Source organism: Mastigoproctus giganteus, chromosome 5 (assembly GCF_048544385.1).
Source record: "Mastigoproctus giganteus isolate SK-2022 chromosome 5, ASM4854438v1, whole genome shotgun sequence".
Taxonomy (NCBI): domain Eukaryota; kingdom Metazoa; phylum Arthropoda; class Arachnida; order Uropygi; family Thelyphonidae; genus Mastigoproctus; species Mastigoproctus giganteus.
The window spans coordinates 235,197,359-235,214,409 of record NC_143579.1 but is presented as its reverse complement, the minus strand read 5'-3'; the positions used below and the strand labels follow the sequence as shown (position 1 = coordinate 235,214,409).

The 17,051-nt window shown below is 35.7% G+C and overlaps 1 protein-coding gene across 1 annotated transcript in view; it reads right to left on the bottom strand.

Annotated features, from left to right (window-relative positions):
- The window catches only part of LOC150086297 (uncharacterized), an 88,406-nt gene that overhangs the window by 4,930 nt on the left and 66,425 nt on the right, over positions 1 to 17,051 (bottom strand). The window contains exons 2-3 of the mRNA XM_090374856.1: positions 9,231 to 9,320; positions 4 to 96 (exon numbers count right to left, since the gene is read on the bottom strand). Of these exons, the coding sequence (XP_090230982.1) occupies positions 4 to 96; positions 9,231 to 9,320 (183 nt within the window). The remainder of the gene's footprint in view (positions 1 to 3; positions 97 to 9,230; positions 9,321 to 17,051) is intronic.

Genomic DNA, 17,051 nt, shown 5'->3' with positions numbered 1-17,051 from the left:
TACCCCATATATAACTTCAGCACCACTAGTAGCCTGACATTCTGTTGCAGCAGGTCCATTATTTTGTAAAGTTCCTTCTTCCTTATTATTTTCACTCTGTTGGAAAAAAAATTACACAGCACATTACAATTAGTATTGGCAAAATGATGCAAGGAAGCAAGTTTATGAAACAGCACAGAGAGAGAGAGACAGACAGAGACCCATCTCTTTTAACTATTTTCCCAATCTTCGCTGACATTTAAACTTCCAACTAAGTGTAAAGATGATCTCAGCACTTAGTTTACTTCAACCTTTCCAAGACTTTAACCACCTCAAATACGTCACCCCACAGATGGGATGGCTTCCAAATATTAACTTACAGGACTCAAGTCTTTCTAATTTTTTCCCAAATCTAAGAAAACTTTAATTGAATACAAAAGAAAGAGCTAAAGTCAAGATATATATGAATGGGGTAATAAAAAATCACGCGTGCTGAGCATGTGCGGTAGATGGTTTTATGTGAAACATCCTTGGGGAACCTACAGTGGATTTATGATAACTAAAGTAAGAAACATATCTGCGATTGTAATATATCTAAATGTCTCTGGGAAACAGCACTGACTGAGGTACCTGATACTTACAACGACGAAAAAAAAATTGTTCACAAATCTTTGTACTGTTGCAGTAATAAGACAAATACGTGTATTGTTGCAATCATACTATTTAACAATTAAATGGGTAATTAGGCTGTTGGCCTAGATTTCGCTAACCTCTTCCAAGCCAAGGATGTTTTCACATAAAATAGAAAATCTTTTGTGCGTACAAGGTACACATGCAGTTTTTTTTTTGTTTTCTTTTATTGTGTTTCTCTAATCCAATTTGATGAAATTTAAATGAATGGAATTTGAATTTTATAAATCAATTCACTAGAATTCAAGATATCGTACCAGTCACGAAAAATGCATCACGCGCTCTAATTACACTACTAGTGAGTGCTCAGCAGACTAGTGGTGGGAGCATGGGAAGCACTTCTGGTGGAAGCTGCGGATGACGTAAACAATCAGATTTATTCCGTTGAAATTTTTTTTAAGTGCCCCCAAGGATATTTCACATAAAGAAAAAGGGGAAAGACTGGTGGGGATGGAAAACAAGAATCAAGAAATTGGAAAAATGATTTGGCATATCATTAATTTCAGAACAGAAGAAAAAAAACCATAACTAAGGTATTCAAAACTGATAAGGGTGAAGAGAAAACAAACAATTATTTTAAAAGTATGGATTAAATGGTAGAGCAGAAGACATCACTGAAGAGGAAAAATTTTAAACCAGGAAGGGAGAATATAAACTCTGTTATCAAGGTAGTACAGGTCATGGAAAATAGCAAGTTGAAAAGGCAATGGTGTAGATGAAATCTGACCTAAAAGCAGGAGGGCAGTAGTGTCATGGTGAGCAAGTCATATTATATAGAGATAGTTTTCCTAAGGACAAAATCCCAAAGATTAGACAATGCATTAACCATACCTTCTCTAAGTATCTTAGAGAAGAGGGGCAGGAGAATTATTGAATTTAACTTTCTTGTGGGGAGGGGAAGAACTGTCAAGTTTTAGGGGAAAGAGGAGATTAAATGTTCACACTAAGATAAATTACAGGAAAGTCATAGAACATAATAACTTGTATTTAGAATGTGCTGATCTTGCAAAGTACTCAGATTAAATAATTAAACTGTTCTTTCAAATTTTAGAAAATCATTTCAGGGGGAAAAAAAAAGTTTGTATAAAAAGAGCAAATCTTCACTGAGGATTGAAGGAAGCACTGGAAAATAGTTTAAGGTTAAAGTAGGAGTAAGGCAGGGTTGCATTTTACTGACACTTCATTTTATGATTTTTGTGGCCCCTTTAATAAAAGAATGCAAGTTATTATCAATGCAAGATGTAAAAATTGGATAATTTATTATATGCAGATGATACTATATATTGTTATATATAGTATATCCCTGAATAGCATGCGAACTATTCAGGGATTTCATCACTTCAGAATAAAATAAACTATTGAATAATTAATTTATAAGAGAATTTGGCATTAAAATTAAATAAGTCACACAAAAACAAAAGCTTCTGAAAGTTGGGAAAGAAAAGGAAGTTTAAGTATGTGTATCTAGGAACAATCTTTAACCAATTCCATAACTTGCCTATATCTGGTAAGTGCATTGTGCCTTTTGATGTTTCAAGTTTCAAATTTGTTTTGAATGCAGACATACGCCTCCATAGCCAAGTGGTCAGGAGCGGTCGATCTGCCAACCTGCACTAGACCAGCGAGGCAGATTATGGTCCATTTCTCTCAGCATGAATTGTTGAGGAGGCTTCCATCCTTCAGTGGGTTGATAATGCCTGTAAAATGAGTTTTTCCCCCTCCCAGTAATCATAATTTGGCTACTGTTCACTAGATGGCTGTATTACCATCGCTTCAATAACAGCAACACATGCTTTAATTTTAGTGAAAATGCATAGAGAAAGTTTATTTCTTTTGCAGGTGTTGGTATGTTTACTTCTATCATTTAATTATTGTGAAACATAATGGAAAAATAATTTTTGAATTTTCTTCTGTAAGAAATCATTCCAGTTACTTTTATGTCACTAAATTTTGTAAAATATATTGTAAATTTGATCTGAATCAAACTGTAAGGACATATTCAAGGTAACAGTTCAAAATAAAAATAACCCCCCCCCCCCACCCCAGCAGTGTGTTCTCATACCCACTTAAAAGACCTAGAATTTCAATTGGACAGTAAACAAGAGTTCCAAACAGAGTCATCCATAATTCCATGGGTGGCAATATTTTTGCAAGCTGGTGGTTCGGAATGATGGAGTACCTCTCTTCTCATTCTTTTCTCAATGAGTATTGTAATTTTGGTTGGGACCAGACTGTAAACAAGTTATAAACAGGTGCCGTTTATACTGAAGGTTGGCCATCTTAGTATTAGCAAATGATGCAAGCTTATAACAATATCAAATACTAAAGATGAGACCTAACCACTGCCTTATTAAACAAGATCTCCTCATCCCTGCCAGCAAAATTTCTGTATATCAGAAATTCATTAGCATTAGTAGAGGCATTTGATGCAAGAAGGCAAGCTTATGCAGCATCAGCCAAAAAAAAAAAAAAACAACCACTTCCACTTCACCCCTCTGTTCGTTCGAAATACCTGTCCAGCTGAGCCTTAAACTTATTTAGGCTATCAACTTCCACGACAAGGGATGGAAGTCTGTTCCACCAACCAACCACCCGCTGGCTAAAGGCAAATTTCCGCACGTCTATCCTACATCTGTCTTTCCTCAATTTGAATTTATGCCCTCTCAGGTGATTATTCTGAGCGAGAGGAAGAATCCCATCAGCATTGAGCATGTTCAAACCATTCAAGGCTTTATACACCTCTATCAGATCACCTCGCTGGTGCCTAGTCTCCAGACACTGTAATTTGCAAAACTTAAGCCTTTCTTCGTAAGAGCACCCCTTTGTTCCATTCACTAATCTTGTTGCCCTTCTCTGTACTCGTTCCAGCAGCTCTACATCCTTCTTGAAATGAGGACTCCAGACCTGTATACGGTACTCTAGGTGTTGCCTCACCATTGCCTTATACAAGGGAATAATCACCTCCTTATCCCTGCTAGAAAAATTCCTATATATCATTGACAATACACCATGAGCTACTCTTGCAGCCCGTCTGCACTGCTCAGAGAACTTCATATCTGCCTGCACAACCACCCCCTAGGTCCCTTTCATTCTCTACCACTGTCAGTGTAGTATCACAGAGTTGATACGTTGCTCTGGGGTTGCTGTTTCCCATGTGTAGTTGTAACAATGTGAACATTTTTACATCGTAAAATATTCTCATAAATAGCCATACATTACTTTTGCCAGTCACTATATGTGTGGAGTAATAAGGCCGCGTTGTAAGTTGTTTTGTACGATTCTATTCTTAGTAAGCAGTAATCGAATTTCCATCTCACTCACATAGTTTCAGTCGATCCACTGCATGAAGCCGACATTCGATAGGATCAGCTAAGTAGTGCCACGTTAGTATAACTCAGGTATACAGTGGCAAAATCTGTGGGGGCTAGTGAGTAAATCGGAGTCAGGAAGGTATTCCTGAAAGAAATTCGAACTGATTACTGCGAATTGACTCTTGTCGGAAAATGGACAGAGGTAAATAGACTTTGTATGAAGAGAATACCGTGGTATAACCAGGAAGTATCATCGTATATCAATTAATAATTTACTCCTTTCTCACGGTAGATTTCTCAAATTAAACGTGTCTAGTTACTAGGACAGGTGATCCTAGATTTGCTTTTCCCCACAGAAATAAGCTCCTAACCAATCAAAAACGGGGCCATCCAAAGGGGTAAGGGAGGTATATATTGGGAATATGGGAAAAACGAGGAGTTCTGGATGAAGATGGAAAAAGGAGCTAAAACTTCAATGATGAGAGATGAACAAGAGGAGGTAGTGCCTGGCAAGTCGCTAGGAAAGTATTTGGGTAAGTTCGTCTTTTAGTTTAGCGACCGGTTATCTGGAATTACTGAACGACCACAGCTACTATTATATTCCCCACCTAATATCACATACTAACCTCTCTCCTCCCAGCTAAATTCACAAATGTATTTTCTATATTAAGGCCAGAATGTGTCATCTATTGTACCAACTACTGGATACTGCGTTTCCAGTAACGGTAAACATAACTATATGTCAATCTTACACATTCGCCTATAAATTCGAATAGCTGGATGCTCTTCTACTTATTGTATATTAACAACGATTGTTTACCGAAACTACATGAAGAATGTAGACAGAATGGCAGAAAGGTGCCATGTTACTACTATCCATTAACTAGTAAAAGTAAAACTATCCTGAGTAAAGCTAACACTTACAACATAACATAATCTTAATTTCCTATCTTACTTAGTATTTCTTTTATTGTAAATAAATATACAGGCCTATATATATGTAATAAACTATACCTTGTTTGTTGATCTCTCTTTCTTCAGGACTATTCCTAAATACACTTTTGATAGCATACACATAAATATTTAAACAAACCATCTTTAAAGGCGGGCTCAAAGGCCAATACACAAAAAGGCCTCAGAGTTTAATCATCACAACGCAATTCTCGTTGCTGCATTCTTGCCCAACGTCCATCTGGGTGAGTTTTAGAGCACAGGATTTTGTCCTAATTTAACGCTAGACGCTCATATAAAGTCCTAGTCTTTCTGGTTTCTCATTTTAGTGCTGGAAACCTGCCTGGGAGTCTTGATATTCGTATTAAACACTGCCCAGCAGGCGCCCTACATTATTACAGAAAAGACTTCGGAACATAGTACTTTACATTTGTCAATGTTAAACTTCATTTGCCACCTCTCAGCCCATCTGTTCAACCTTTCCAGATCCTGTTGCAGCAGCATAGTGTCAGTAGTATCCTTGACAACCCTGCCTATCTTTGTATCGTATGGAAAACTTCGACATTAAGCTTGATATACCATCATCAATATCATTTATAAATACAGAAAACAATAATGGACCCAACACTGAGCCCTGAGGGACTCCACTAATAACATTAGTCCACGACGAGCAGTGTCCATTGATTACCACTCTGTCTTCTTCCCCTCAGCCACCCCTTTATCCACAGCAGCAATTTGCCTCCAATGTCACACTGCTCCAATTTGTGCAGCAGTCTTCCATGTGCAACAGTATCAAAAGCCTTTCTAAGATCCAAGTATATAATATTAAAGTTATTCCCTGCATCCAGTTCCTTTGTGACTGCATCATAGTATCCAATCAAATTGGTCAGGCAAGACTTCCCCTTAACAAAACCATGCTGTGTCCGAGCTACAACTGAAGTCTTGTCTAAATGATCCTGCAGTGCTTCTTTAACTAGTGCCTCCATTAATTTTCCTGGAACAGAAGTTAAACTCACAGGTCTATAATTACTTGAGTCAGCCTTTGATCCTCCTTTGTGAATTGGGGTCACATTTGCACATCCCCAGTCTGTGGGTACCTCCCCTGAGTCCAAGGAAGCTCTCATAATTATGGCTAAGGGTTTGCTTACTTCCTCTGCCGCCTCCTTTAATATAACTGGATAGATTCCATCCACCCCGGGTGCCTTTCTTGTGTTTATCTTCAACAATTTCTCCTCCAATTTACTCTCAGTTATTACAAGATTCTCTAGCTTACTGCTAGAGTTGAATACACCTCTGGCATTCCCCTCGCTAAATAACTCCTCATGTGTGAATGTCGATGCAAAATATTCATTTAGTTTGTTAGCTACCTGAGCAGGATCAACAGTTGACCCATCGATATCAAGTGGACCAATCTGATTCATCCCCTTCCTTCTAGAGTTTACATAAGTAAAGAACTATTTGCTGTTTTTCTTTGCATCCCTTGCCAAAGATTTTTCGTAGTCTGCCTAACCTCCTTTGTAACTTGGTTACAGATCAACTTGTATCTATCATAGACTTCTGTGTGCTGTCCTAACTGAATGTCTGCACTGTTCAGAGTTATGCATAAAGAATGTTTTGAAAAACTGTACAATTAACCCTAGGTCTTTTTCATTCTCCACTACCAAGTGAGTGGTACCACACTACCTTGAGTGTGGTACAGCTCAATTTGGTATTTTATTCTGAGATTGCTACCTAACAGCAGTACATTGCATTTATCAATGTTAAACCTAAACTTGCACTTAGTGCAATTCCTAATTTTTCTAGGTTTTGTTGCAGTTGCCACCCTTTATCATCAGCAAACACAGACATTACATTTGATATGCTTTCATCAATATCATTAATAAATATTAAAAGGAGTACAGGGTCCATCAGTGAACCCCCGAGAAATGATGTGTGTGCATAACCCATGCATAAGTAGACTCCTTCATACTCTTAGGCATTTAGCCAAGAAATATCTTTTAGATTAAACCACACACACACACACACCATCAGGCATCTCTCATTTTGTGGAGTTATACTTCATAACTGGGTTGTCACTATTGCAACAACAGGGTATCTGCCCACCCACCGAAGAGGGGCCAAAAAATCTTGAAATAATGCCGCCTGGGTGGTGGTATCTGTCGAGAATAAATAACAATAGCCTTTCCATAGGTGAAGTAGTACTTATTCAAGGTAGTGCAATAGCATGGAAACTCATGAAGGTATTCACAATGATATATAATTAAAATTATGCATTAAAACTACCCTGGTAGTAGAAATGATATGTGTGCATTAACCATGCATAAGTAAACTCCAAATATTACAACAAATGGCACATAAATATAGTTTTTTGTCTTGTTGGCATTTTCTTTTGTACTGATCAAGAGCTTCTCTGATTAATGAAGACTGCAATAATCTGCTAGCATACTAGGCTTTCACTTCCCTTGGTAACATTTACCTTGATAAAAATGATTACCATGTTCATCACTAATGTTTCCAAGGTTATGTAGGCAAAAGTATAAATGGGAATGTAGAAAATGTACTTTTTTTTTGGGGAACATTACAACCAAGATTTTAGTGTTCGTATTAGCTACATAGTGCAAGGAAGCCAAAATAATAAAATGAAATAAATAGTAAAAAAAAAAAAAAAAACCCCACGTTGTTTCTCTCTGTATTAAAACCTACCATTGAATTTTGGTAGGTTGCATTCAAGAAGCTCTGGTTTGTTATTGCTAAAAAATTGTTCAAACTGTCTTGAAGTATTTCCAGGCTTCCAGTTCCTCATATATGCTGTACAGCATATATGACGAGCAAGCTCACTTCTTGTCCAGATCATCTAATTTGCAGACTAAATAAAGTTCATACGCTTTCCTTAACAGGAGTATTATATGCTGTCTATGAGATTTAATTGTATAATCACTGCATGCATTACAAATGCTATCTGGCGAATTATCACACTGATGTGACATTTTAAAAGTATGTTCAATTGCAATTGAATCCATCCATCTAGGGCTCCCTAGCACCATATGACTAATACAAACTCTGACTTCTATGGAAGGTTTTCTTTATATGTGTGAAATGCATGGAACAAGTAGGATAGAATAGTCTAGAACTTGCCAGAAACTAGCCACTATAGCAAGATCTAGAAATCACCGATTCTAGAATTTCTCAATCAGCAGTCAACTAAAAAGAACAAATAGAACAAAATCTAATACATGAAAACTAAAATACCTTACAAACTAAGGATGCTGTTTGTAATGGCCTGTGCACGAAATCAGCACTAAAATACCTAAGTTTGCCATATTTCTATTGAAACAATTTTCCATTGTTCTTCAGCATGAATGTTCTATGTTCAGCGTGACTTCAGCGTGACTGTTTTATTAACCTTGGCACAAAGCAGACATACTCCCGAAACTAGACCATCTGTCTTTATTACACAATATACTCCCAGTTTTTCTGGTCCCACAAGAAATTGCAATTCTAGGTAATAATCGAGTCACCCAGAAATACAATTTCTTGTAGAATTTTCTACCCTTGCTGCTTCCTTCCTTAGCCAGATGCAAGATTAATTTCATCATTCTTTGCACTTCGAACAAAGACTTGCATAAAAATCATTTGCAGCAGTTCACCAGTTATGCAATCTTGAGTCAGAGAACTTCAGAAGGTCTAGTTTATTACCAACTAAATTTCAAATTAACGAATTGAAAATTACAATATACTATATCAAATATATATGATGCAATATCCTACTTTTAAACTGTTGTACTGGATGATGAGATGAATCAGTAACTCTCACTGATTATTAGGATAATAGCTCTGATTTAACATTACTAATAGCTCTGATTTAACAGTTCAGATACTGCTTTACTACAGTTTGTAACAATTTATAAAATAAACTATTTATAATTTCACAAAGAAATGTTTAGCTGTGATGGCACCAAAAACTACTGCTAGTGACAGCTACTTTTACAACCAACTATAACTTCTGAAATACTTGCTTAATTTAAATTCTAAACCCAGCTAGATGAACAACACAAACACTATACAGATGAATAAGATTTAGAACACAAATAAATGAAAACACTAAAATGCACCAAGAATTTGTTTGAAAAACAAAAGCTTATCTGCAGCTAAAAACAGGAGAGTGCCTGACTTCAAGCCTGCCATATCTTATTCAAACAAATAATACTTCCAACAAAGTGAGAAGTTATTTCCCCAATATGAAATATTTACCAAGTGTCTTGTGACAACATTATTAAACAAACATATTTAATGGCTTACCCCATATAAAACTTCAGTGCTAGTATCCTGACATTCTGTAGCATCAGGTCCATTATTTTGTAAAGTTCCTCCTTCCTTATTATTTTCACTCTATTGATGAAAAAATCATATACTCGAATTACAATTTGTAACTAACAATTAAAATTTTAAAATTAATTTTAAAATTTATTTGTTATAAATGAAAAGTAAATATAACTTACTTCCTCAATATTGCTATTTCTTGACACAGAACCACCTTTTGAAAATTGAAAAGTCTGCTGCAAAGAGTGTGCAAGGCCTTTTATGGTTCAAAAATATTTAAAATAGTTAAATGTCAGAATTTAAAAAATGTAAATAACTACACAGCTGCCAACTTCTGATCTTTCAAAAACTTGGATATTTGGCAACTAAGGAGGAATGCTGGAGACTTTTGGGAAAAAGTAGGATTCTTTTTACAGTCCAGACTTGGAACTTAAATTTAATTGGCAGCATATGCATTTTATATTAAAATGAAGCCAAAAGATGTTTATCAGAACAGCACATTTTTAAACATTAGCTCATCTAGGATTTTTCTGACTGTGGATCTCTGTGTGGATTGTCTATGAGCCATCAACTGATTATGGTTACTTCAAGAAGGATACTGTTTTCAGACTGTCTCACTGTTCTGAAATGTTGAGCAAAGTTTTGTTTATAGCTGGCTCTGCTGTCTAGATTTGGGTCAAAGATCATTTCCAAAGCTTCACCAGAAAGAGAAAACCTTAACATGATTTTTGTTTCTTTCACCTGCCTGAATATGTCCTCATGCTCAGCACTGCTGGGAGGAATTGTTAAAATGCTATTATGAAAGAAGAATCATATCCTATCTAGGTACAATTCTTCTTTCATAATAACTTTTAGAATGTCCTCACACTAAAATTTATAGAACTGATGCTGAAAATATCTGTTGCTTTATCTATTTCTTTATCTTCAGGATAGGATGGAGCACCATGTTTCTTATCAAAAGCAGACTGAGTGTGACTAAAGAATTACCAGATTGGAACTTACATATGCCAGCATAGGCTGTGCATGGAGTAATACAGCAGCAAAGGTAAAATGAAAATGGGAGTATGCAATAGACATTGAAATTTATAGACCAGAAGACTGTGAAAGGTAAGATGAGAGCCTTTTATACAGATGGAATGGGTGAGCAAGTATTAATGGCTGTAGTTCAGTGGTAAGCATGTACAGCCAGGGCTGCTCAAAAGCACAGGGAATGTGTGATCAACACGCAGGCAGAAAATCGAAAGAAAGGCAAAATGCCGTAAAAATTGAAAACCAGCACTTTATCTTGAAGATAAAGAAGTTTGAATACATTTTATATCAATAGGAGCTCTAACTACTTTGTTTTTCATGTTGTGTATGATTGTGTGGATTGTTGTGTACTTTGTGCAGAATTTGTATTAAATGATTGTGGTGCCAAGTCACAGACAATGAACTCTTGTGTTTGCGCGAGATGAGGATTCAATCGGGACTAAAGTAAGAGTCGCGTAGACACGGCGTATGACAAGACAGAATATTATCATTTAGGAAAGTGTTTCTATTGCTAACCTTCTTATTAATTTATTAGTAGTAAAATTTTATGATTAGCACAAATAATAAAGGCAAATGTTTTTAACTCATTAAAAAAGAGTCAATTAAAATTACTCATATCTTAGAGCAACAGACTAAATGTTAATTTTGAAAATCGTTAAAATTATTCGATTAATTACCCAGGTAAGATGTTTCTGAGGAAAAAATTAAGTGCATCACAATATAAAAAATAAAAATAAAAAAAACAAGAAGCATTTATTGCACATGCAGAAAAAGGTGATGAATTGGAGCAAATTTCTGATGATGATAAAGTAATAGGACAACCTTCAGCAAGGAAATTACACTTCTGCAATAATTAAAGACAAACACCAGCCAAGGAATAAAAAATTTTACTATAAAAATAATGTGATACACTATCGGAAATATTAAAATAAATTACGATAAAATGTTAAAAATATACCGAAGCAATACAATTATCTAAAATAAACTGGATTAAAAGCGATAAAACCTGAAGCTTTCGGAGACTACTGTCTCCTTCTCCAACAGTAAAATTACGCTTCTATTGGAGGTGAAAAATCAGAAGCAGTGGATGAAAACATTCCCACAGAAGCTTTTGATACTGTTGCACAAGGAAGACTACTGTACAAATTGGAGCAGCATGGCATTAAGGGCAAGTTGCTATAATGGATAAAAGGATGGTTGAATGGGAGTAGACAGCGTGATAATCAATGGATACTGCTCTAGGTGGACTAATGTTATTAGTGGTATCCCTCAAGGGTTTAGTGTTGGGCCCATTGTTGTCTTATATATTTATCAATGATATTGATGAAGGTATATCAGGCTTAATGTCGAAGTTTGCAGATGATACAAAGGTTGACAGGGTTGTTAATAACAGTAATGGCAGTATGCTGCTGCAACAGGATCTAGAAAAGTTGGGCAGATGGGCTGAGAAGTGGCAACTGAAGTTTAACATTGACAAATGCAAAGTACTGCATATGGGAAGCAGTAACCCCATAGAAATGTACCAACTGGGTGGTGTTACACTCGGGTAGTGGAGAATGAAAGAGAACTGGGGGTAATTGTGCAGTCAGATATGAAGTTTTCTGAGCAGTGCAGACAGGCTGCCAGAGTAGGTCATGGGATTTTGTCAATAATATACAGGAATTTTTCTAGCAGGGATAAGGAGGTGATTATCCCCTTGTATAAGGCAATGGTCAGGCCACACCTTGAGTACTGTATACAGGTCTGGAGGCCTCATTTTAAGAAGGATGTAGAGCTGTTGGAACGAGTACAGAGAAGGGCAACAAGATTAGTGAATGGAACAAAGGGTTGCTCTTACGAAGAAAGACTTAAGTTTTGCAAATTACAGTGTCTGGAGACTAGGAATCTGCGAGGTGATCTGATTGAGGTGTATAAAGCCTTGAATGGTTTGAGCATACTCAATGCTGATGGGATTCTTGCTCAGAATAATTGCCTGAGAGGGCATAAATTCAAATTGAGGAAAGACAGTTGTAGGACAGATGTGCAGAAGTTTGCCTTTAGCCAGCAGGTAGTGGATTGCTGGAACAAACTTCCATCTGTCATAGAAGTTGAAAGCTTAAACAGATTGAAGGCAGAACTAGACAAACATTTGGAGCGAGTGGATGGGTGAAATGAGAAGGGTGTGTGGTGTTTTTTGTTTTTTTTTTTGGCTGATGCTGTGTAAGCTTGCTTTCTTGCATCATGTGCCTCTATTAATGCTAATGCTATAGTGTGGAGAGAATGAGCAACCACACTGAAGATTGCTATTTTTACAATGGGAAGGGGTTTTTTTTGTTTTTTTTTTGGCTGATACTGTATAAGCTTGCTTTCTTGCATCATGTGCTTCTACTAATGCTAATGCTAAAAAGCCATTAAGGATCCTGGTCATTGGCCCAAAATTTTATCAAGAAAGTGGATAGGCACGTTGGAGGCAGTTCAACTAAACATGTGAATAATGTTTCATTTCCTTTGAATGAAAAAGGACGATTTTCAAGTGTATATTATACAAGGAAGGGCATTAGCAAACAACAAAAAAGTAAATTGAGACTGGTTAATATGTTCACCCTCAACAAATAGGATATATTGTTTTTGTTGTAAAATATTTGAAACTGCAAATATTCAGTTATGTTCAACTGGATTCTCTGATTGGAAGCGTGCTAGCATTAATCTGTGATGACATGAAATATCTTCTGCTCATATTTCTAATCACAATAAATACTTTACAACAAAGTCCATGTTAACAAAACAAACAACTGTAGATAAAGAACAACGTTGCTTGTATGAACTAGAGGCAAATCAGCAGACTGAAATTTTGAAACTGTTCAATATTTAGCTGAACAGTCTCTTGCATTTCTCTGTTCCTGAAGTAAATTTTTGCTGTTCCCAATAATGGTAATTTTTTGAAAGCAATTGAAATGTTAGCTAAATTTTATCCATACATAAAGGATCACCTTTCCAATATTAAAAAATATATATTAGCCGTATGCCACATTATCTGGATTTAAATTTCAGAATGAAATTATTTCTTTAATTGCTAACAAAATATGGAAAGAGATATTAGGTAAAGTCAAAAGTAGCAGGTATTTCTCAATTATTCTAGATTGCACCCCTTACAGTAGCCATGTTGAACAATTAACATTTATCATACGTTTTGTTGTAATTCCGACAATGATGTAGATATAAAGGAACATTTTTTGGGATTTCATCAAATTAATGATACAACAGGTAAGGGAATAAATCATTTAATACATTAGTATTAAATGATTTATTCCCAAAATATAAATTAAAACTAAATAACATAAGGGGTTACGGTTATGACAATGGTTCCAATACAAGTGGAAAATATATTGGCCTTCAAAAACTTATCAAAGATGTAAATAGTCGCGCAATGTTTGTACCACGTATTCTCATGCTTTAAATTTAGTAATCAATAATGCAGCAAAAGTCACTTTAAAAATTGTTCAATTTTTCAATATTGTGCAAGAGTTATACACTTTCTTTTCTTCCTCCTCATACAGTGAAAAATTAATGGAAAATATTCCAAAATTTACATTAAAACCTGTGAGCAATACAGGTTGGGAAAGTAGAATAAAAGCAGTTATGCCATTAGAATTTCAACTTGGTGAAATTTATGACACGCTGTTACAATTAATATCTAACCAAAGTGGAGACATAAATACTAAAAATCTTGCTCAAACCCTTGACACAAAGATTCATTCTTTTAAGTTCATTATATTGATTATCATATGGTATGATATTCTAAATGAAGTTAACGTTACTAAGATGTTGCAAAATCCTAAAATAAATATTGCAGAATGTACAGAAGCCTTGACCAATTTGATAAAATATTTTGAAATGAAAAGGTCTGACAAATATTTTGAAAAGTGTATTTCTGAGGCTTTCTCGTTATTGAATGACTTGGATTTAGAAGCCACATTTCCTGCAACAGTAGCTTTGAGAACAAGACGTGCAAAAAATCAATTTGACTATGAGTCGCCAGATGACCCAATCACAGACCGAAAATTACAATATAAGGTGGACTTTTATTTTACACTTAGGTACAAAAATAAATTCAATACGAACTAGATTTGACATGTTAGCAGATATAGATGTGTGTTTCAACTTCTTACTAAATTTTTCTGATTTAAATGATCAGGACCTTAAATTGCATTGCATTAATTTATATATAAAATGACAGATCCTTCTACATATGAGAGTGATATACACACAGTACTGTCACAAAAGTAAGACTCCCATAAAAATAGAAAATGATAACACAGAGCTGTTGGTTTTGCTTCATGTGTAGTTAGGGTTGCCAGATTTCTATGACTGGATTAAAGGACACTCAAATATAATTAATGATACCACTCTCCAGCTCTCACTCCACCCCCTCCCACCACAAAAATGGAAAACTGAATGATTTTTTAGTTAATAATTAAACATTGTTTATATTTTTGTAGATTTTGGTTTAAAAATTGTAGCTTTCATATTGATATTTGCAAATTTTAGTTTAATTTAGAATTTAAAATATTTAATGGTAAACCATGGCTTTTTATGGGGAAGGATAATGAATGATATAAAAAGCATGAATTGATCCAAATATTTTAATGCAAATTTAGTGCCTTAATTCACATCAAGCTAAAGTAATTTTAGGTAGGTGAAAAAAAGAAAAAACGTACTGGTTTAACAGCTGGAAATCATTCACATTGAACATATTTTGTACTACTCCGAGCAGCCTTAAGAACTTCGGCATCATTTTTAAATTTCTCAGAAAAATCTAAAGAATTATCTTTAAAATTGAAGTAGATCATTAGTTCGCTTTTTATGAGTGAAACTGAACATCTATTTTGCCCATTTCTCCACTTCAAGTTCACCACATTAAAAATCCTTCGTGAATTTGCCGAAGTCTGCAGCACTGAAAAAAAAAAAAAAAACATACGGAATGACCTTGAAAATATTTGAAAGCTTAAAATCAACACTTTTCAAAATTGAATGCCATTGACTCGAAGCACTCAAACAAGTTTTAAACTTTTCAGAGGTTGACAGTTTCATAATTTGTTTTCAGTACTAAAACCTCATCAAATAAACCATTCATATCCAAGTTTAGTTTTTCTGTTAATTTAAAATATTCTGCTTTTTCAACAAATGAGTCATTGTTAGGACAACCATTTTTAAAGCTTAATTTGTGGAGTTTCAAAAAAAAAAAAAAAAAACAAAAAAAAAGGGGTATTTTCATTAAACTCATTTTGGTTTTAACTACTGGGTCTAATTTCTGAAAATGCTGATGAACTTGATACCCAAAAAATTCTTGATCAAGAAGATTTTTTCAGTGAATTTTTTAGATCATTCATTACATAAAAAAATATCATTGGCACACGTTTCATTCTTTTCAAGCTATTTTATTGCTTTGCAAACTATTTCGCCTCCTACGCCTGTGGGAAATCTGCCATTGCCATTACGAGGCACAGGCATTTAAAAATGAAAATAAAGGACATCTGGCAACCCTATGTGTAGTACTAATGTATGGTTTTCTTTAACAGGTATCATCAACTAGTAAAGGAAGCAAGTGAAAATGGAATGGGGAGATAAAGAAAACAGGACTACTGTCATAAGGCAAGACATGATGCACCTACAATTTTCAAACTTCTGAAACCACTTGGAATAAGCTGAAGATTTGTCTACAGGGCAATTGATAGGTACAATGAACAACAGAGAATTGATGACAGGCCCCGGTCCAAGAACTGTGAGGACCCCTGCAGCTATCAAGGCAGTGGAGAACAGAATTCGTAGGAATCTCCTACAAAAACAGAAAATCATGTCCAGAGAAATGGGAATATCACCAAGATCGATGTCACACAATCAAAAGTGATCTAGGGATGAGTGCCTATCACAGGAGAATAGGACAGTTCCTAACTCCAGCTCTGATGGAACAGAGGAGCAAAAGATCAGAGGAACTGCAGTGTCGGTACACGAATGATAAGCATCAACAGAGATTCTTCACAGATGAAAAGATTTTTACTATTGAGGAGAGTCACAACTGTCAAAATGACAAGGTGTATGCCCATAGCTCTGCAGAGGCATGTCAGGCTGTTAAAAGGGTTGAAAGGGGTTATCATCCAGCATCAGTGATGGTTTGGGGGAGTCTCCTACAGAGGTATAACAAAGATGCATTTTTGTGTTCAGGGGGTGAAAACCAGTGCAAGTGTGTACCTGAATGACATTCTGGAGCCACATCTGAGACCCCCCTCAATCACTCTCTTCAATGGTCAGCACTGGACCTTCCAACAGGACTCAGCACCTGCCCACAAGGCAAAGATCACCCAAACATGGCTGAACTGAGAATGTACCAGAGTTCATCAATCATGATGAATGGCCTCCTGCCAGCCCAGATCTTAATCCACTTGATTACTGTCTGTGGGCTATTTTGGAAGGGATGGTCTGTGGTAAAAGGCATGCCATATTAGAGAGCCTGAAGAGATCACTGGAGCATGCTGTGGCCAATTTCCCACTGGATGTTGTGCGTACTTCTACTGATGAATGGCCAGAACATTTGAGGTCTTGTGTAAAAAACAAAGGGGGAGCATTTTGAACGAGTTGTGTTGCTTCATTTGTTGGGTGTTCAAGGATAAACCCAGAGTTGAGTTCCTGTGTCTTTTTATTTTGTGGTTACAGGCAGTAACACATGTGACCATATTTATGGCAGTACTGTGTTCAATAAACGACAAAACTTTTTGAAGAGCTGAAATTAAAAGC